Source organism: Triturus cristatus, chromosome 1_2 (genome assembly GCF_964204655.1).
Source record: "Triturus cristatus chromosome 1_2, aTriCri1.1, whole genome shotgun sequence".
Lineage (NCBI taxonomy): Eukaryota > Metazoa > Chordata > Amphibia > Caudata > Salamandridae > Triturus > Triturus cristatus.
The window spans coordinates 381,907,297-381,929,774 of record NC_140580.1 but is presented as its reverse complement, the minus strand read 5'-3'; the positions used below and the strand labels follow the sequence as shown (position 1 = coordinate 381,929,774).

The following is a 22,478-nucleotide window of genomic DNA, read 5'->3' as shown; positions in this document are numbered from 1 at the left end:
TTTTCTTAAGGTTTGGCCAGTTCCAAACGTGAACTTAAATACAAAAAATTTGGATCTGTGGAGCGATAGTGCATTTTCTGTTGCTAGCAAATTAGCCACTCCAAATGGAATTCCAAATCACCATTCTGGAATTTTCTTTCCCAGGCATACAGATCTCGAATTTTTGGAGAACGGGCTTAAAATGGTTCCAATTCTCATCCAGCTCTTGCTCTGCTAAGGGTTAGAGGTGGTTGGTGATGCGGAAGAAGGGTATTATTAAAGCAGTTTGTTGCTTGGGTGGAACATACAATTGTACCTTTCATTTAATTTTTCAGTCATTTTGTTAAGTAGTGCTAATTGCAACAAAGGGTATTATCGTACTGCATAAAAGAGAGCAACACTGATACCCCCTTAGAACCGTTTTATAATGTATGCTGTAAAGCCTTTAATACGAGCACATCTTCTCAGACGGTGCAGGAGCCTCCGGTCCAGGTTAAAGGTAGCATGGTGCTGTCTGAATCAATTCCTTTGCAGATGTTCTGCGGATTCTTCTGGATTTTGGACTCTACAATCCAAAATGAAACATTTTGTCGTACGTTTGGCAAGTGAGACACTTACACATCGCTCTGTGTTGTGTAGATGTGGTCAAACAGGGACTCAATCGCCATCCACTTCACTGGAATGCGGCCCTGCCGGGGAGGAAGAAGTCAAAGAGGCAGGGTTAGTATTGGTGACAGCGTGCATGCAACACTTACCCAGACCCTCTCACCCCACCAACCACAATATACATTTTGTTTTATGGAGAAACACTCTGCATATTAATAAATACTCGTATGGTCTGTCCTTTTTCATCTCTTGCCCTCTTCTTGCCCTACTAAGGGAGATTTTGATGCTCATCCTTAGATGAAATCCCAGCGCACCCGTAATTCTCCTCACCCTTACTGCACTTTGAGCATATCACACTTTTTTGCAGGGTTCTAGGTTCCTCTATGAGAATAGAAAGTGAAGTCTACACTTTGCTTATTGTGACACACTTCACAGACAGACCTTACAGTCATGAAGTGAATGGCAGATCTGTACATTGATGGGCAGAAAGTCATGATGCTCCCTTATCCAGGGGCTAAAGACATCAAGAAGGAAACAATCTGAATGTTACTAGGAAAGAGTTTATATTTAAGCTAGTCAAGCAGGAGTAGTGAAGTGAAGTCAAGGGGTTTTGTAAAGCGCGGCTACTGCCCGAGGGCGTCCAAGCGCTAAGTAGAGGGAATAGAACTCTGAGAGACGGGGGAAGAGATCCAGGGGGGGAACTAATTTCTGAAGAGGAATGTTTTTAACTCTTTACGGAAGGACGAGAGAATAGGGTTGGACCTTAGTGAGAAGGGAAGGGAGTTCCATAATTTAGCAGCGTTGAGCGTGAAGGACCTGCCTCCTGCTCTGGACCTTTTGACTCTGGGAACTGCAGCAAGTACTATAGTGCATTCTATTGTTTTAATTTGTAATGCACAGACCAAAGGTAGGCATCAAACAACAATAAAAGAAGCAAACAAAAGATAACAAACAAGCTATGAAGATAATGTAGGTGGTGCAGAAACACTGGAAATTAAGCAAGCTAGAATATAGATCAATGGAACAGAGTTACAAGACATGCAACATAACACATAATAAAGTAGCAGTGCAGGGAAGGAGAAACGGGAATTCCTAACGCAGGGTTTGGAAGGGGTCAGCACAAGCCACCATAATGCTCATGTTTGGCACTTGAGCAGGAGTTGTTTTAGATCACACTTTGAACTGGTGACGCTGGCTGTGATCAGGTCTTTTGGGAAACTGCTCCATTGCTTCACTCCTGACACTTTTACCGATCTGACACCAAACCTGGACAGGCGCTATTTTAGGGTGAAAAATGTGTGGTTTGCGTACCAACCTCGGCGTGGGGCAGGTTGGTGCAATGGAAAGATGCCTAATACGTTTTTGTTATGTTTACCCTTTGGTTGCTTTTAAACTCAAGCAGAGAACTCTCTGTCGCACCTGTTTAACTATGATGAACCAGCACAGTTGAGGTCTGAAGGTGAGAATGTGATAATTTTAATTCAGAATAATTAGTTTAGCTACTTAGGTTGCTGGTAACTATCGATGATAAAAATGAATATTCTGGAATCCTGACAGAGCAGAGGAACTATTGCTCAGTCGCACCAGGTCTGATGGAAATTTGAGTTGAGTCAGTAGTGAGAACAGCCGCGGCCGCTGCAGGTAATAGCGGTGGGGCAGTGGGGCCAGGTGAGGGGGGATTTCGAGAGACGACCACAAGGGAAAATTAAGTATTTATTTAATTTTCCCTCGTGGTCATCTCTTGAAATCCCCGCCACCCGGCCCCACCGCAACACCACTCATACCTGCAGCGGCCGCGCTGAGGGAGAATGTCTCTGTGACACGTTCTATATGAACCAGTCTGTTGAAAACTGCAGCCCCTCTTTAGGTGGTAATTGGGGTGCTAGTAGCCAGACATTCATTACGGGATAATCGGAAACCAACTCATCCACCGTTACCGCTTTTCAACCTGCTACTTGCAAGCAGGTCTATAAACTTCTCATCAAAGCGCAATCCGGTTCTCCAGTTGCCTATCAAGAATAATACATTGGCCTCACATCTTATAACACAGCATCTCACTGACATGTTTAATCTTATTTTTAAGACCGGAGTATTCCCTACACGGTGGAAAAAAACTTCCATTCTTCCCCTTTTGAAAAAACCCAGTCTGGATGCTCTGGATCCCAGTAATTATTGCCCAATCTCCTGCATACCCTAGCCAACATAAATCCTAAAAAAATTAATAAATCAAGAACTGATGACCTTCATTAATAATAACTATCTCCTGGATTCTACACAGTATCGATTCAGGAGTGAGCACAGTACGGATCTGGCCCTGATTACCGCTACTGAAGATGTCAGACGCATGCTGGATGGTGGAGAGAATGCTACACTACTTCTTAGACCTCTCTGCAGTGTTCGACTCTGTGGATCACAGTTTATTGAGAAGTCATCTCCAAACTTTAGGCAATGATGGTTCAGCTTTTTCTCTCTTGAACTCCTTTTTAGCTGAACGAGACCAATTTTTGGAACTGGGCAATTATGCATCTCAATCCTTCCAGCTTCCTTGTGGTGTTCCACAGGGCTCTTCGCTCAGCCCCTCTCCTTTCAATCTATATGTCACTCTCCTGGCAGGTCTTATCAAATCTTTTGACTTTGCCATGGTGTCCTATGCTCACGACATTCAGATCATTGTCTCAGTGACCAACAATATTCAGGACACAGCGTCAAGGTTTCAAAACTGTATGCAACAGGTTAACAAGTGGATGAGAGAGAATTGCCTGAAATTAAACTCCGGTAAGACCGAGGTACAGCTTTTTGGATCTAACATCTCCTTTTGGTCACCTGAGTGGTGGCTTCAGGAACTCGGTTTGCTCCCCACTCCAGTTGCTCAAATAAAGAATTTGGTAGTAATCGTCGACACAGCTTTATCCTTTAAACATCGGGGAAGCACTATTACCTCGTTCACTTTCTATACATTAAAAATGCTCAGGAAAATCTTTCCATTTATACCTCATGAGCTCCAAAACCAGTTGTTTCTGCTCTCATCCTTTTTTTAAATTGGACTACTGTAATGCTCTCTTTGTTAGTCTACAGAAAGGTCTTCTTGGCAAGCTGCAGGTTCTCCAGAACGTGGTGGCCCTGACTCTTGTTGGGGATTCTCAGACATCATTCTGACAAACAAGCTCTTATCTCTCTTCATTGGCTCCCCACGAAGAAAAGGATTGATTTTAAAGCTTTATGCATCACCTTCAGGGCCTTACATAAATCTGAGCCAGAATATCAAATACACCAGTTCCACTGGTATGATCCACCAAGAAACCTCCGGTCTTCCACCCGAAATCTGGTTGAGGTCCCTAGATTCCGGCTTTCAAACTGGGATGGCAAAAGTGTTGCTACCACCACATCAAAATTTTGGAACTTTCTTCCCACCCTTTAAAAAAATCCTTCAGATCTGCTCTCATTCAGGGAGACCCTTAAGACCTGGCTTTTTACCCAGTTAAAGACTCATTTGCTTCTTCTTTTCTAGCAATTGCCTTTCAGGTTTCCGAGCCTAGACCCCTCCAGGCATTGGTCCACACTATATAAATATAAAATCAAAATCAAAGGAATGATTTTGACCAACAACAGAATAATAAAATAATGAGAAAAAGTTGTAATCCTAAAGCCTTGCAGTATGCATGAAACGCCTTAGTGCTGGGGCATAATACACTATGTCACTAAGCTATTTTACTAACAATTGTTACATGAGACCTACAAATCTGCCACCTTCAAGTTACATGTTGTGCTGTGCAACAGGTACATTAACCTTCATACTATTTCTTGTTTAATCCAATCTGTGACTAGACGCACAAAGATCTTTTAAGCAAATGCATTAACCAATCGTTATGCTTCTGTAATTATACCCCGGAATTTGCTGGGTACTCAAAGATCTCTGCAGAAGGTGCCTTAACCCTATAAACTATTTTAAAAGTCTGTTTTCCACCACTTACATAACCCAGAACAGCTATACGATCACAATTATCCATGCAGCCAATTACCTTGCTGAGGAAAGGAGGTCACACTTTCTAAAAAATTAATGTATAAATTGACTTCTAATCTCTGCCCCACATGATGCTGCCTGCCCCTTGTCACTACGCACCCTTTGTGCTGCCACTCTCCAGCCCCCCATGCTTAATATATGGGATCCAAAATAATTATTTTTCCTTTACCAGCACTGGGTAGAAGGATGTGCTTGAATGTGTCTGTGCTGTGTCTACACATGCTTGTCCTTCCGCGTCTGTGTGTCTTTTATCCTTTTTGGTGACCCCGGCATCTTGGGCCACTCTTGATATCCCGTGGCCCACTGTGCCATAAGTGGGAATCTCTCATGTTGTATGGCCCATCGCTGGGCCATACTGTGAGCATCCTTTGCATGATAAGGCCCATTACCACTATAATTCTAGTCTCAGCTTAACTGTGGCTATTTTAAGCAGAATGTGGCATTCATGAATTAATAGTACCCATATCTTACTTCCTTCTAGCCACTTCTGATACAATGTAGGACTACTTGGCATTATAGAGCTTATACCTGGCATAATTCTGGCTGTGGCAAAAAAGTCGTAATTTCTTGCACAGTGTGGGCATATTTGATAACCTTGGTCTAAATCTGGCTTGAAGCTAGCGATAGCTGACATATTGTGGGCGTTGTTCGCAATATGGAGCCCTCTGCAGCCAATATGCTGGCCATGTTCTAAAGGTGGTACGATTTAAAGCCGTAGATTGTAAAAGGCAAAACCAACGGCACACTAAACACGTATTTTTGCAGGAAACTAACAATTGCCCCTCGACTCCCCTCCCATTCTTCTGTGAGCAACTACATCAAACCAAAAAGACGTCACCACATTTTAACTCATAAGTATCCAAGTGTGCCATTTGAAGCAATTGCAAATGTATGTGTGCCTACCTGTAGACTAATTGCTTTTTTCATAATATCCCTTAGAGCCCAGAATGTTCTGAACATTCTCAACTTGTTTTGAATATGTTCCTGTCCAGCTTGGAGAATGCAAACCTTTCGATGAACACCCAGTTGGCCTTGTCGAATGATCCTTTTCACCTAAACTTGCTATTTCTGTAATCAAATAGATTCGTAGTCTTTCAAAAACGAATATATCTTTGAATGTGTTAAAGTAAAGATCTAATTCGCCTTTAAAATAACCAGGAAGATTTTGGAAAGTAGACACTGTTGCCTTTTTTTTCTTAGAAAATTGATACATTCATTTGATATCAGCTTTTTCTCTTAATGTGGTAAAAATATGCTCAAACGATTTCGACCTCGTGAAACTTCCATAGAGTTTAGACATCTAACAGCACAAGTTTTGACTGGGCAACTGCAGAGAAAGCACGCCTGCAGAATAATAATAGATTATTTCCAAACAACTGTCATGTGAGACTCACAAGGAGGAAGAAAATGAATAGACTTCTTGGCAAACAGCCTAGCAAGTATGCTGGGGATGTGTATGCAATGCTGAGTTGCAACGAAGAAAGTTAAAACTGGGCATCCCACAAACAATGTTGAAAAGTTTGGCAGCAGTACTGAATATGTAGGAGGAATGGTTTACGTGCTGTTGTTTTTAGTGGTATTACTACCAGGAGCTGGTCATGGGAGCAAGCACTGGAATGATTCTGCAGTAGTAGTCTACAAACTTTATAGTGCCAAGCTCCTCTGGAAAATATTCTTGTGTCTGCCCCCCTCAAACTTTAGTGGATGGGGATTCCGGACAGTGATGTAATGACAAATGCTGTCCCAGTGGAGATTGCTCTGCGGCACTAGGGAGACAGCGCATTGTCTTTTCTTCTCATTGGACTCAGTGCCCTCCCTCCAGCCACTGCCTCTGCCTCAGCAAGAATCATGGCACAGCTCCCGTCACTGCCTAAATCACCGCTCAGATGTTTCTCACTGCCTTTGTAACAAGTAACTGTCCACCTTTCCCCATCACCTTTAACTTCTCCAGTAAATGTCCACCTCACATGCTATTGTCCAGCTTTTTCGTCAGAGCGCACCTCTCCCATCATTGTCCAGATACTCTATACGGTCCACCTCTTCCATCACTGTCCAGATACTCTATACGGTCCACCTCTCCCATCACTGTCCAGATACTCTATACAGTCCAACTCTCGCATCACAGTTGAATTTGAGAATATCAATAACAAAAATACTGTCTGACATAAACATCTTGGGCTACATATTGTTAACAACAATAATGCTCCATTCAGGGTGGATTTTCTATTGTCAACTCAACCAGGGCAGTATTTTTGTAAAAAATATTTAGGTCAGAATATTTTGGTCAGATAACACTCAGGGCACACTATTCTTGTATCAGGTGCTCATTACTGACCTTTTCCTGGTCAGTGTCCATTTTCTCTATCAATGTCCACCTCTGTCCTCCCACTGCCCCTCCCTCTGCCAGCATCTACCTCCACTGTCACTGCCCCTCCCTCTGCCAGCATCCACCTCTACTGTCCCTGCCACTCCCGCTGTCAGCATCCACCTCTCCTGTCACTGCCACTCCCACGTCTGCATCCACCTCACCTGCCACTCCCACATCAGCATCCACCTCTTCTGTCACTGCCACTCCCACGTCTGCATACACCTCTCCTGTCACTGCCACTCCCACATCAGCATCCACATCTCCTGTCACTGCCACTCCCACGTCTGCATCCACGTCTCCTGTCACTGCCACTCCCACATCAGCATCCACCTCTCCTGTCACTGCCACTCCCACATCTGCATCTACGTCTCCTGTCACTGCCACTCCCACGTCAGCATCCACCTCTCCTGTCACTGCCACTCCCACGTCAGCATCTACCTCTCCTGACACTGCCCTCACACAGTCAGCATCCAACTCTCCTGTCACTAACAACCTCACTGTACACCTCTCCTGTAACCGCCCCTCTCTGCAGTCAGTGATCCCCTTTTGCACAGCGCCCACCTCCCCATGGGTATACATCTCCCCTGTTAGTGTCCACATTTTCTGTCACTGTACCCCTTGCTACGCCTGCCTGACTCCTCCATCTCTAGCAACCTCTCCTGTCAATGTCCACCTCCCATCAGTCTCCACCTTTGTTGTCACTACCCAATACTCGTGTATGACCCTCTTCCTCCACCACTTCCCAATCCTCCTCTCAGTCAATACCCACCTCTACTGCAAATGTCCTGCAGTCACTACTAGCTCCTCCTGTCAAAGCTCACCTGTCCTATCACGCATTTTCTCTATTCCTAGTGCCTCTCCCATCACTTCCCTTACTCTCACCTAGCACTCACTGAATGTCACTCCTTCTCTTTTCTGCCTCAAGTCAACACCCACCTCTGACAACTGCAATCCACAAGGTAAACCATCAGTCCTATCAGAATAGGACATTCCTTCCATAGGTTGCAGCTGTGGACACTCAATGCTATGAAGGAGATGATTGACAGCCCTCAGAGAACATATTGAAATGAACCCCAAATTGGGGTTACATGGTATGGTACCAGAATATCGTTCTATAAATATTATCTGACATAAATAATGGACTCTAAATGACTTTACAAGAATATCACCCTGTTGCAGTTAATATTAGAAAATTGACACCCAAATGGAGCGTTTTTTTGTAAATGATATTTAGGCCACAATATTTTTGTCAGATGAATTATGCGATTATTTCTGTCAATGAGCTTGTAGAATGCATGTGTACTGTTTGAAGTAAAAAAGTTATTACATTTTCTCCCTGTTCCCCATTCACGGGTCAACTTACCTTACTTCTCTTGACATAGGAATCTTCTTCATAGACATCCCTCGACAAACCAAAGTCAGAGATTTTCATCTTCCGACCCTCAGCAACCAGGACATTCCTGGCAGCCAGATCCCGATGCACCAGCTTGGAGAAGAGAAGCAAACAGAAAGGAAGACATGAGAAGGACTATAAAACTGGATTTCATCATGAATTGCAAAGACGGTGGACCTGCTCTCTCGTCTGACCTCACTCATGTAAGATAGACTTAATAGGCATCAATGAGATTAACAGGATCTTTTTTCTTTTTGCCTCATAGGGTGGTAGAAAATACTATCGTTGATAGTGACTTTTCTAGAAGGGCATTTTTTTGATGCATTTAACAAATGGTTACTTGTTCAGTATTTTTTGTTCAACCATTTTATATTTTCCACGTTTTGGGACCATTTTAGTGACAATATTCATGCACAAATTAAATACCAGTCAGATGGCCCTACGCTTATACAGTGATCTAGAATTTTTCAGGGCAGAAGTTTAGTATACAGACCACAATGGTTTGCGTAACTATTGATTTTATTCTAGTAATTGACAAAGCTGTGTTTCAACCCTTGTGATATTAGTCCTCTTGGCAGCATTTGATATTATTGACAATGAAATCATGATGCTGCCTCTTGGGAGTCGAACAAAAAAGGGTAAGTGTGCTTGAACCAGTTCCTCCGTCCCGAATGGCAGGAATCAGAAACCACAATTGAGTACTCATATGTCATCTGCAGGACCTATTCTTTGTGAGTGTCCATATATAGCCAAGCCCTCACTACTGTTAACTAATTCTTAAGCCAAGTGTTGCATCCTGCTTTCCTTCCTCTTTGTCCTTTCTTAGTGTCTTGTTGTCTGCTGCTCAGCCAGTCTCTGTGATGTCATGTACTGTTCTATCTGTGTAATTTGATTTGTCAGTTATCTTGGAGGCTGAGCAGCAGGGCAGCTGCTCCCGTTGGGGCCTTACTGGAGACTTGACTGGATTACTACCCTATCTATATGCTGTACCTGATTACTTGATTACCAAGAATTAACATACATCTGGACACAGCAACTGAAGAGTCATCTTTATTTTATGAAATGTTACACCAGGCCACGAGAGAAATCATTTGAAAGCATGACCTGAGGTGTCATCAGGATGTCAATAGCTCTAACATCTCCTCCTCATCTAATATTTGAGAAGGTCTCTTTGGCTTTTCTGTCTTTGGATAGTTTCACTTTGATAGGAGACCACTGTCTGAGGCTGAACCCAAACAAAGTTAAGATGATGGCTTCTAGTCCGGAGATATTGATCAATTTGTTACATAGTGTGGTGGATCCCCATTCAATAAGAATGGCCCTACACTGCTTTCCAGAAATTTAATCTGTTATCCTGAACTTTTGAATCCTTCAGGATTTTCAAAGTCATGGGCAGCGATCATTGGGGACTGTTTACATTATCCTTTGTTCCCACAAACGTCTGACATGATGTGTCTTCACAAATCAGACCCTAAGAATCTAAAACTTGTTGATTCTGTCTCACATTGCTGCCTAAAGTAGTCGCACTCCTGTGTGACATCACATAAGTGCAACTTTTATTTGCTTCTTTATAGCTAATGATTTTTACAGTGTTTCAATTTGTTGCTGACTTTATGTCATACTCACTTATGCTAATCTCTGCATTGCACCGCTTAGAATGATTACACATGGAGTTGGTGTAGTTATGACTGTGACTCCACTGAAGTATGTTTAGTAAGTGTTGCCAAGACACCGTGTGAAAGCAACCACAACACAAATCATCAAAATAAACTCAACAAATAAAATTCAGGTTTAATACAAGGTCCAGGATAACCTTTGAAATAATTTTTATAACCCGCTCAAAATTAACTCCACCACTGTCCCACACATAAAATCATGTTACTTCATGGCATAACAGCACTGTTACCTTCATTTCTGCAAGATAGAGCATCCCTCTTGATATCTGCCAGGCAAACGAAATGAGGTCTCCCATTGTCAGCGCCCTCTCGTCTGGGTTGTCCAGGTAGCTCGAGTTGCGATTACTATCGTTGCTCATGTAACTCGGTCCTACTTTTCGGCTTTCTCTCAGGAAGCTGCGCAGGGAGCCATACTTGGCGTACTCCACAATCAGGTACAGAGGTCCTATAGGAAAGAAAGCAAATAGTTGTGCAGCCTGTCAGGATATATAAGCTTATGTAGCTGTTTCCTCTTAGACTTCCCAAAAACATAAGTAGATGGTCATTTGCCACTAATGTACTCAAATACTTTTTTGGATTCAATCGCACAAGGGCAGAATTTTTTAGAGAATGTAAATATTCTGAGAGGTTCTGTCCCCTAGTTGCCACGTTCACCTTACTGTGATTTGTTGGGAAGCAATTCATGCTTGAAGGTTGCCTAAATACCACCGGAAGTTTACTAGAGGAATTCAGCTGCTCATTATTCGGTCATTGTTGGTGCAAAAAGAATGTCCGCGAGGGCAGAAACTGTGACAGTGCCTTTTGAGTAAAATCACAAGTTGCCCTTTTGAGCACCAGTGGGACTCTGCTTAACTCATGGTTGACTCAGATGCAATATCACGTTTTTTCAATAGTAAAGCGAAATGTACAATATAGTTTACATGAAAGGTTGGAGGAATTCATATTGTAAACTTTCACTTTTCATTGGTGTTGTCCGAAAAATGATTTGGTTAATACTTTAGTAAATGATTTCAAACAAACTATATTATCCGCATTTGACAACCAGACCGCCCTTCTCCTGTTTCCATCACTTTGGGAATTAGAAACAAACAACTTATTTGTTTAATTCAAATCAAAAATCATCAACCAGTTCCCCAGACTTCATTCCACTCTCATTGGAGTGATAAATCTGCCGAGCTAGAATCGGCAAACATGTGAGGATATATGTAACTGATATTTGGTTAAAAACATCAATCTTCTCACTTTAATGAACATTTTTCTTGTTTGCTAAGATGTTTCCCCAAAAATGCGTGCTATGAGGCAGGAGAAAATCTAAATTATGTTTCTCATTCTAACTACCTGGGAGAAGCCAGATATAGGAAGAAATAGATCACAAGTGCTAAAGCCCATCTACAGAGCAATGACATCCTAAGAAAAAGGATCTTGGGTGTCGGATGAAATTAGGAGCTATGAAGATTCCAACATTAGATAAGCATAGATAGGAAATCTAAAAAATATGAAAGAATTTTGACTTCTCTAAGCATCATTTTATTATTTCTGTTATTTTTTTATTTTTATTGTTTCCTCTGTTATGTTTTGGAGATATATTTTCATATCTTATACCATAAAGCCTTCATCTTGGACCTAAAATGTACTGTTTAAGACTCACTCTGGTTCTTCAATTTACTGTTCAATGCCACTAAACAACATAGTGCCTGATTACAATGTCAGGTGGACCGCAACCAACCGACCGCCGGTTGCGGTCTGCCCGACATCTGCCATTGCGGGTCACCCACCGCATTACGATGTGACGGGCGGAGGCACTGGGCGTAGGAACTGTCTGCCGCGCTTCTGATGGATTCAAGCAGCCCATCAGAGTGTCGAAAACAACCATAATCCATAATGACGGCGAGCCAGCCTCGGTTCTGCCGTTGGGATAATGATGTCACTTTCCGACAGCCTTTCGGAAAGTGACTTTGGGGGCCCCTAGCAGGGCCCCTGTCCCTCTACGGCCTCCGCTATGAGACCTGGGGTGCACCTATGATGTCCCCCTAAAGATCCCTGCACCACCAGTCACTCGGTGCTGGGATGTTTAAAAGAATCAATTTGCCAATGGTGGCTTGTGCTGTAGGCTTTTCTGCCGGCTGCACAAGCTGCCATCGTAAAATGGATGTTTATGAACACCCATAGGGCGGCCGCATCCAAATTGTGTGGTCGGAACCGCTGATCTATCGTCAGGCGGTTCCAGTCAGCTACGGGGTTGGGCGGACACAATTTCGCCAGACATCATAATGCTGCCCATACTTGTTGTACTATTCATTGAGTCATATTGTGCTTGCTATTGAACTGTTTATATCCTGGATCTTCACTGTACTGCTTCATATCTGCAAGTGTGCAGTGTGACCCATAAATTGGCTGAGCAGTGGGGCGGGCAACAAGAGCACACACATTCTCAAACTCACTCAGCCACAGCACACATTCACAAATACACATACATTCATACATGCATGCCAAACCCAAACATTTAAAAAAGGTACTTCCTGCTCCACGCCATGATGGCAGGTCCAGCAGGAGGTGTTGTGGGAGGAGCTGGACGCTCGTGCAGGAAAAACAAGACAATCCTGTCAGTTTCTCTCATTGACCGACAATGTCACGGATCAGCAAAAGAGAGGAGGACCTTCCTTCACTCATCACTTAATAGGATGGGGGTCAGTGAGAGTTGCTGACTCCACTCCACTCCGAGATGAGGCGTCACTAATTGACAGTCATCCCTGGACACTTCAGGGCTTAAAACTGAAGCACCCAGTTCCAAGTCTATTGGTTATTTGCCCACTTGTCTGGAGGGGGAGAACCACATAGGGATGTGCTGGGCTGAGCAGGTGAAGCCCTCCTGGCTGTGAAAGGTCAGCCCCACAAAGTCTGGCTCAGGCTCCCAGGCGCCTGCACATTTAGAGCATGTACAACACCTGGCTGCCTGATGCAAACATAATGTGTGTCTGTCAGGCTGCCCTTTGCTCAGACTGACAGACAGTCTTCAAGCCTTGCAAAAGGTGGTAGGGGTGGGCCCCTTCGTCCTTAATTATGTGTTGTGCGAACTATTTTGTCCTCAAGGTACCATTCAGTACCCCATATTGTCACGTCTGTGGTACTGTTTGGTAGTCCATATTGGTTCTTCCAAGGTATAATTTAATATATTCTGTTTAGCCTTCCCTGGCACTCTTAACTAATACATACCATTTTTGGTTCTCAATAGTACTGTTAAATGCCTTCTATGAAATCTTCAATTGTACGAAACCCAATCTCATAATCGGACTTTTACAGGTCTATTAAGTGCCTCTCATTAATCAATGGAACTCTTTAGTATGTTTCATTGGGTCTTCTAAGGTACAATACAACATGTACAATACATACATCTTGTAGTACAATACAATACATCTTGTTTTCCTGCCTAACTAATGAATACTTGCATTTGGGGTTTATTTTAGTTCCCCATACCATTGTGGTGACTCTATTGGGGCAGTCCTTAGTAACACATATCATGAAGAAAAATCTTACCATCTTGACTGCAGGCTCCATAGAGTTTGATGACGTGGGGGTGGTTGACCTGCTTCAAGAGGGTAAATTCGGATAGAAGGTCTCTCAGCTCACTATGGGAAGCATTCTCTGTAGAAAACATGAAAAACAAAAAACATTCCTGGGTTGAGGATTGCATAGGAGTCTTGGAGAGAACACATTATTTACCAAGCGGAAGGGATGTTTTCTCCTCCAACCGAGTTACACATGTGCATTTGGACAAAGTGTATACTTGACTCTGCTCTGGAAATCTAATTTTCAATCAATTTAGAAATATGTTGAGATATTGGGAAATGACTACTCACTGGAGGACTACTGTAACAACTGCTGCTAACTTCACTTCTGTTTCTAAATTCAAGCTGGGTGGCACTCATAATATTCTAGTTGAACAACTTAGTGGCCAGTGTGGAATTTAGGACATGTCTTTTTGAGAGCAGGTAACAAAGAGATCAACAATGACCCCTCTCTCCAGATATGTAAAATAGTGTGGTTTGAGTGAATTGTGGCATGAGGGGTAAAGTCTCAAGCAATTGAGAGCACTGTGCAGCAGGTCACATTCACATACAGTGGCATATAGCTGATGCTAAACAAACAATGTCCTCTAATTCAAAATACATAAGTATTGTGAAATAAGGAAGGAGTATTCTTATGCAAACTTTGTAGATCTTTCAAACATATTTGACTTTGACCATGGCTCTAGATTAACATTGTGAGAGAAAGCTCAGTAATTGATGATCCTTTCAATCTTTCTAAGAGCCACAGTATTGGTCTATTTGAAAATATGACTTTACTTTCATCTAGGGAAGGAAGGAGTGCAATACAAACCAGCCTAAAATAAGGAAGCCACGTTGTTGTTCAGTATTTTTTGCACTGGCCTTGAGAGGCTCAATTCAGAACATATTTTACTTCTAGGTTTGATTTGGATGCACAAACAATGTCATCTATGACTGCTCATGGCCAATCCTGTTCCACAGAATCACAGTGTCCAAATGTTTATAGTTGCATCTGTACACGTCTTGAAAAAAATTAACCAAAAATTGGGATTTTCTGCACGGTTGTGTTAAGAAGGGAGAAGGAAATTGTTAGTTTCTTTGAGTCTTGGTGGGTCGGCTAATAAAAATGTTGTTAACACCAATAAAGCTGGCATTTTGTGGGCAATCATAAACATTCTTAAAGTCTTACACTTAATGCACAATAGGTTGTAACAAGTATGGGTTTCAAATGTTTCTCAAATCCCACATTTTAGGGGGACTAAATAGAAAGAAATCTCCTCATATAAATATAAATGTTTTCGACGTGGATGGAAAAAACTTATCTATATGGTGAGCAAAATGTGGAACTGGATATTTCAAATAACCCAGAATATGACTTGCCCACCTGCAGTTAATTGATGGGTGTAGGGTACCCCATCATGCACAGGTAAATCTAAGATGTATAATGATTTCCGTACATACGCAGGTTTTTTTTTGTGAATTCCCAACAATGGATACTTTGACAAAAATCCTTGGTCTGAGTCTTTGATTCATATATTTATTCATTCATTGAGAAATAGCTCAGACAAATCGACCAGGGGCATATAATATATAACATTATAAGCAACCGTAATGAGCTAAGCCCTCTCATGTATGATGAAAACACAACTGCTATGGGCCTCCAACTTGAGCATAACTATTCTAGAGAATATTGCTTTAAAAATCAACTGGTAATTAATAAATATAGGACCAGAGTTATGGTTTCTGTGCCCTTTGATTGATCTTTGACAGGAGCATAGTAGGTACCAAATTGGAGCATGTAGCTCACTTATGGTATGCATCTTTTTGATTTTCCAAGCAAGTGAATCATGTAATTAAAACCCCAGGCAATGGGTTAGGAGAAAATGAACACTTTTCAGAGAACTGATAAAATGTATGGTAGCTAGTTTATAAAACCAAAGAAATATGCCTTTTTAGCAAAGTCCTTTCTTATGTCCTTTTTTGCTCTCAGATTTTGTTGTTCTGATTACAGACGTTAATAAATAAAACAGAGGGTATGTTATACTATGGCAGTGTGTTGGAGCTTTTCTGAGAACATCCCAATCTCAGCCATAAGAAAGGATATGGATTTAAACTTTTGCGCCTATTAGTGAAGAAGATTTTTTTAAACCACACAAGAAAATTGCTTCAAAAGACTGGCATACATTTGCTTCAGTATTTTTAAAATATTTTTTAAAGAATAATAGTTGGGTGGTATGATTAATCTACATTAATCTCATACGCGATTCTGAAAAGTTCTGATGTTGCAATTTTTGGGGTTTTGATGGCTTGTCTGATATGGTGTTTAAGAGCGGTCTTCTAAATAAATGAACTGTGTTAAGTTGGAGAGCAACAATGACTATAATCTACACCCGAAGTTCAATATTTTTAAAATTATTGATATTCAAGGCACCATACTTCTGTCAGATAATATTTTTACCAACAACATTCTGACATATAATGTCTTAATTGTCTTCCATTTTTGAAACTGTATCTTAACTCAGCCCACAACTTTATCAAGCTGAGCTTTTTATGTTTGGGAATATGAGACTGGGTTTGAAGCACAGCTTTAATTCTGCATTGTGTGGATATTTTTCCAAGACCTTCCCAAGGATTTTTTGTACATTAGAACATTACTTAATTTGATCATGTGTTTGATTTACTGATAAATGCGAATTCCTTCTGTAACTTCTTATGGAGAATAAAGATTAAGTGACAACATGCAAAAATGTGTTCCTTTGCAAACTCTGATATAGCATGATGGAAATTATTTGAAAGTGGAAACAAAGGCAGGTGTTATGTAAACAAGGGATGTTATGAAACTAGGGCTATAGCAGGGGGGACACTCAAAAGGTAAATCACGAGCTGTGTCTGTTTGGCAAACTATTTAAATAGAGATTGAAAGTTGATATGTGACCTATGAATTAAGGGCCCAATGTTGAACTGAATTACATTTCTGCTTATCGTAATAATTTGTACAATAGTAGTGGATTCATTATGAAGTGTATATGCAAAATCACACTAAGATGCGTATTCTGGATATCGCTTAATGCACTTGCACTTTTGCATAATCTGATGCATTTGTGTTTTATCATATGTGTGATTTTCATTTTTGTAAATATGGAGCAATGAATTGGTTTTTAACTTATTTTATGCTGATGTATACTTCTATGGCTGTGTTTCAGCCGAAAAAAATCCTCTGAATCTAAATATGAATCTGTGTATTCATTGGATATGCATTAAATAGAATGAATCATAAAAGAAACGAGGAAACTTGCCATAGTGCTCTACGACCTCAATTATAGAGGAAATGAAAGGCTGAGCTTATGAGTGTGTCAAAAAGAAAGATGATCAATATTATTCATGTACTGTGGGAGAGAGCTATCAAATCTTGGAACAAGATAAGAACAAGAAGTCCTTTGCACTCATCTTCTTGAATCAAGGATTACTTAGCTGATTTGCTGATGCGGTTCATAAAACTGAAATATCTATTTGCCAGAATTTAGATGCAAATGTCATATAAATTCTCAGATTCTGATATGACTCCTCATAAATATAGACTGGATCTCAGGGAAAATTGCGGCTCCATAGCCAATTTCAACAGTTATGTGTTGGCCCTATGAGTTATTGTAAGTGTAGTATTCCATATGTTTCTACCGAAGGTCACCCTCAATTGGACTGATAATGATTGCTCACAAGTTCCTATTAGCAAGTGCACCTCTACAATATCAGATGAAAACACAGGGGTCTACGCTGCTTGCCATGCCATAGTACCTTTCAGCATTTTAACAGCCACTGTGGTATAGCCAGCTTTTCCCTTTAGCCTAAAAGCGGTAGCCTTCACGACTTTGCCAAATTCTCCTTCGCCCAGCGTTTTTCCCAGCACCAGATTCTTCCGGGGGAATTCCCACTTTGGATCTTCCTGGTTATAATGGAGAAAAATAGGAAACTTTTAGAGCAAAACTGGTAGGTGAGGTCTTTGCAAGAGCACCCAATGAAGTGTCACTACCTGAAAGACAGTCTTGTTAGAATTCTTCAGATGTGTCTGAGATGTAATATTTCATTTTGGAGCTTTCTGTTTATAATTCATTGCGATCACTTAAATTGTAGATTTGTATGTGTGCAATATGCTAAGTAGGCTCTTTAATTCATGACATACTCAATCTTGTATGATCAAAATATCCTTTTCTTAGTTGCAATTTAGTATTTTATCAATGTATTTAACGATATTTGTAGCTAAATTCCACGTGTTTCTTTTTACCAATACCATACATACCCGCCCCGTGCCTCTTTCCTTTTAACTATGACACATAATCCCGCTTCCTTAGCATAAGGAGGCACACTGATTAAGTTGTGCTACTGTCTATTGCAATCGATTAAGTTGTCAAAGAGCTCTCTGATATGAATTCAAATGTTTAGAAATACAGTTGCATTTTAGCATTGATTTAAACCTTACATGAGCCACAGACCATCACCTACAATGATCTTCCTGAAATTAATTTCCCCAAAATGAGATGACAGCTTTGCCCCTCAAACCTATCTTTTTTACAGACTTTCCCCTTGGTGATTGTGTTTGAATTCTAATGATTTTACACTTTTTAGGTTTATGCTGAGACACACAACTAGTAATTGTTATTTTGTGGGTGAACGTTCTGTAGAATGAAAATTAATCTCACTGGTATCTTAAATGTGTCAACAGAGATCTGGTTCTCCATGGAGTCCAGTGAAGGCCGGCGGACGTTAGTAGATGAATAATTGATGGGGTATGACTGTGCTGGTCGCCTGAATGTCATTTCGGCAGAGGCGATGGGTGGTTTGGGTGAATTCTTGTGATATCGGTGGATGAAATAAGAGGAGAGTAGAACAGAGATGATGAAGGACAGCAGGACCCCTCCTGCAATCACTGTCTTACACATATCGTCGCACAATCGCTCTGCACATAGAAAGATAGGAACAATCATCATTAAAAGTAGGAAGAATGCCTGTGTGTATTCCAATCAAGTGAGAACAGGGGTCTACCCATGCATAACAAACCACTTTTTTTTGCACACATACTGTCATGTAATACAGTTTAGCACAGTCTGTTCATGCTAATATTGCTGTACCACTGACCACCCTGAATTTAAGAGGAGAATTTGTAGTTTAGACATTTGATGGGCCCGTTAATAAATATCAACTTTAACTAAATAGTGCGTCAAATAAATTTTACGAATCAGTAATATACATTTTGAAACATGCACAAATGCACCATACTGAGATTACATGTCTACTTTTAATAAAAGTACTGTGTCAACATTGGCAATCAACTAAGCCACTGATACGCATATTAAAGTCTTGCATATTTCATGTGATCTATAGTGGGAAAAATGTCATGACATTGGGCCTTTGATATGTGAGGATGATGAAACTTTGAACAATCACCCTTTTCTTTAAATGGCAGTGTTAATACTGAGATACACTGCTGATCTATATACATTATGACATCTTCCCAGAAATTCCCAAAACGTCATGTGAAAGCTACAATCTGCTATCAAATATGTCTGTATTTCACCCCACAGGGACATATATAAAAACATTGAGCCCCAGCATCACATGCCCTTCCCCCAGACGTTATTGGTTTAGTTCTTTTACCTGAATCTCAAGATGTCCTGTTCCCCAGTTAATTGGGGCATAGCAGGAAAGGAAAGCATTAACAACACTGTGGACAGTTGCCCCTTAAATTACATGGATCTTTCTAAATACACTAAAACATTCCTATGCTTTAAAATGTCATCTTGTATAGACGTCATTGCTCTTTTGCCACTTTTTCTGTCTGGGTTTTCATTTCTCATGCAGGTCAAATTGCTGCCACACTTACAACTGCACACTTACTTTCATCTGGATAAGCAAACCTTATGTCTTTGCCCAGAGTTGTGCCAACATATAGATGGAGGTAACATACCTTCAATGTCGACCTTTTCACAGTAGCATTTGTCTTGCGGGAAACAGTAACAAGTGCCATGACCGGCCTTGATTCCCACCATGTCCACTCCATGCTCATAGCCGCCAATGACTTTTTCCTCTAATAAAAGACAGACACAGATATTGTGAAGGGTTGAGTATGGGCATTGTCATTCAGTGCATGTGTAAGACATTCATTGCACACCTCAGACTATTAGGTACTAAGGGAATTTTAATCCCCCTCCAAATATGTGTCTGGATATGTTATACATGGATTAGGATCCATTAGGGTGGAGATTTAGAATACAGCCAGTGAACATTTCACATTATGGTAGTAAAGTACTGCAGAAGTTAGAATGTTTGCTTTCTGAATTGTCCTATTACCAATGTAATTTAACATTTGTTTGGTTGGAAAGCTACCAACTAATTTTTTTATGTAATTTAATTTATGTGGAGACATACATCTTGATTTGGAGAACTGCTGTGCTGTTCCTATAGGCTTCACATGTTGTAAGGCAGCCCCACTCAAGATCAATCTCAAAAGCCAAATAGACTTTCCTGGGAAATCTAGTGTGTCCAGCATCAATGGTTTAACAGTTTGTTCCAGCATCAATGACCCAACAGATTTTATTGGAGTCTCTTCTGACCATCCTCAAGGGCCATATAGACCATAATGGAGTCTCACTTCTTGGAAATATCGTTGTTTGTTTCAAATATTGTATTTCATCCAAAGTCCCAATTTAACTACCCTGCATAGGGACTGATCATGTTGAGGTTGGTGCAAGGGGGGCTAGAAATAATGGGTCCGGAATCACTCAATTCAGCCTGTAATTCCTCTGCTGCACCATGGTATTCTTGGAGATGTTTTTCAGATTTTTAAATAATGTGTGCCAACATAGTGAACTATTTTGCACACATACGAAAACAGTGCACTTTGCAGAACTGCATTTTCCTGTATTTGACTGAAAGAGGCCCGAACTAGGGCTAACTTCCATTTTGGATCCTAATGCATCCATGATGTGTGTTTGCATTTTCTCTTCACATTGCATGTAGCAAAATGTGCACTTCTAAATTGACATGGAATATAGCACGTTACAATGTGTGCTTTCACAACGCGGTATGTAACAACGTGATGCCATTACTACACAAGTCATTACATCGACTTGCAGTGGATTGGCGCCGTATCTTTAGGAATGTATAATTTACTATTCCAACTCCAGCCTACGCAACAGTAGGGAAGGTGTTGGAATAGTAAATTATACTATTCCTTATGTTAGAGCGCCATCTACTGCAAGCCGATGTAATGACTTGCGTAGTAATGGCATTGCGTTGTAACAACACGTTCATTGTAACGACCACGTTGTAAAAGCATCGCGGTCTAATCACCCCGATGTAAAGGTTGTTTCCCTTGACATGCTGCTCTCGAAGAATGCTGGTGGAAGTTTTCTTTTTTCTTCCTAATATTATCAAGGGCCTTCACCTGAGCCACTGTAAGCCTATTCATAATCTGAGACTTCCATTGTTTTGAGTGTAATTAGATTTTTACTGACATATCCAATGACTTTAGGCCAAAAGGGGTTATGTTAATATTCATTTAGGGGATGGTGCTGTGGTGAGGTTAGATGATGCTGCATTACATTTTGCTTTCTGATTTGTTAATTCTATCAGCTTATGCTGACAGTGCAATTTTCACACTATACTTTGCTATATAGGGGCTCCATTTGGGAGGTGAGCCAAGTCTGATTTGCCTTAACAGTTAATGGTTGTTCACACTCTAATTCCAAAATGTACTTTTGGGATCTCCAGCAGAAACACATTAGAAAATTATATTTGAAGTTTAAACATTTAGAGAAAAGCACCTCACCTTACATTTATGTTACACCATGGTGACCTCATTGTTTGGGTATAGTGATGAGTGTGATTGTGCAAAATATGTTTTTAATGGGCCACCTAGCTTTGCATAGTCCATTCAGCCAGTTCTGTTTATAAATGGGCTTATATGGAAATGTTTTGGAAACAATTTGGAGAACACACCCTTAGGGATAGGCACTGATAAAGGTTTACCGCCTGTAATGACATTTTTGCTATAGAACCTAATGTTCTCACAGTGTGTATGAAAGTAATGTAAAAACAGAGGTAAGAAGGTTAACTGTGTATGACAATCAATGACCTTTCAATACAATGATGCTGATAGATTTGTGTGTTTCTGTTTTCATGTCTGCAGGTTTTCCTTTGTGCGTTATGACAGTTTAGCTGATACCAGAAATGTTTATAAATAATGCATAGTGGAGTAATTCAGAAACACATTCCTTTGTGGCTGAACCTTTTACCTTACACATTCACTTGAGAGAAAATATCTCAGCACATATATAATGCATGTGTATAATGCATGTGGCTCTGTACAGATGATGATATTATATTTGAAATTGTAAAGTGGCTGAATACATTGTATCACAATGTTACATTGTGATTGGTCGCTGTCTGACCAATAGCTAATAGGTAGTGCAAGCCCAATTGGGAAGGGGCAATGACGGAGAGCCCCTGAATCTCTTCGAAGACAATGGAGAGATTGCAAGCCAGGAAGACTACCCTTCCTTTCCGCAACCAAACAACCGTCTGTCATCTGTTTGAGGGGGGGAAATCTCTCTAGATTGCACGAAGGCTTTGTTTCTTTCTGCAATGAGATCAAAGATCAAACTTCTCCCAGAGACTCAGAAGGCTCCTGTTTTTTTTTAAATCTATGAATGGATTTAAACGTTACTGGTACTGAGACAGGAAGCAGTAAGAGTTAATGGGCATGTAATAGTGAACCCCAGAATTGGTGGCCTGATTTCAACATCCATTACAGGGAAATCAAACTAGCTTATGTAAACCACTGCCTTCTTCTCAACACCAGAGGCTGTGGTTGATTTTGGCTGGTATTAAAGGGGTA

The 22,478-nt window shown here is 40.9% G+C and overlaps 1 protein-coding gene across 2 annotated transcripts in view; it reads right to left on the bottom strand.

The window, feature by feature from the left end:
- RET (ret proto-oncogene) overlaps positions 1 to 22,478 on the bottom strand; it is a 261,839-nt gene that overhangs the window by 28,363 nt on the left and 210,998 nt on the right. For both annotated transcript variants that reach the window (XM_085605146.1, XM_085605137.1), the window contains exons 10-16: positions 19,548 to 19,667; positions 18,283 to 18,539; positions 17,381 to 17,528; positions 13,578 to 13,685; positions 10,274 to 10,488; positions 8,338 to 8,460; positions 598 to 668 (exon numbers count right to left, since the gene is read on the bottom strand). In XM_085605146.1, the coding sequence (XP_085461272.1) occupies positions 598 to 668; positions 8,338 to 8,460; positions 10,274 to 10,488; positions 13,578 to 13,685; positions 17,381 to 17,528; positions 18,283 to 18,539; positions 19,548 to 19,667 (1,042 nt within the window). The remainder of the gene's footprint in view (positions 1 to 597; positions 669 to 8,337; positions 8,461 to 10,273; positions 10,489 to 13,577; positions 13,686 to 17,380; positions 17,529 to 18,282; positions 18,540 to 19,547; positions 19,668 to 22,478) is intronic.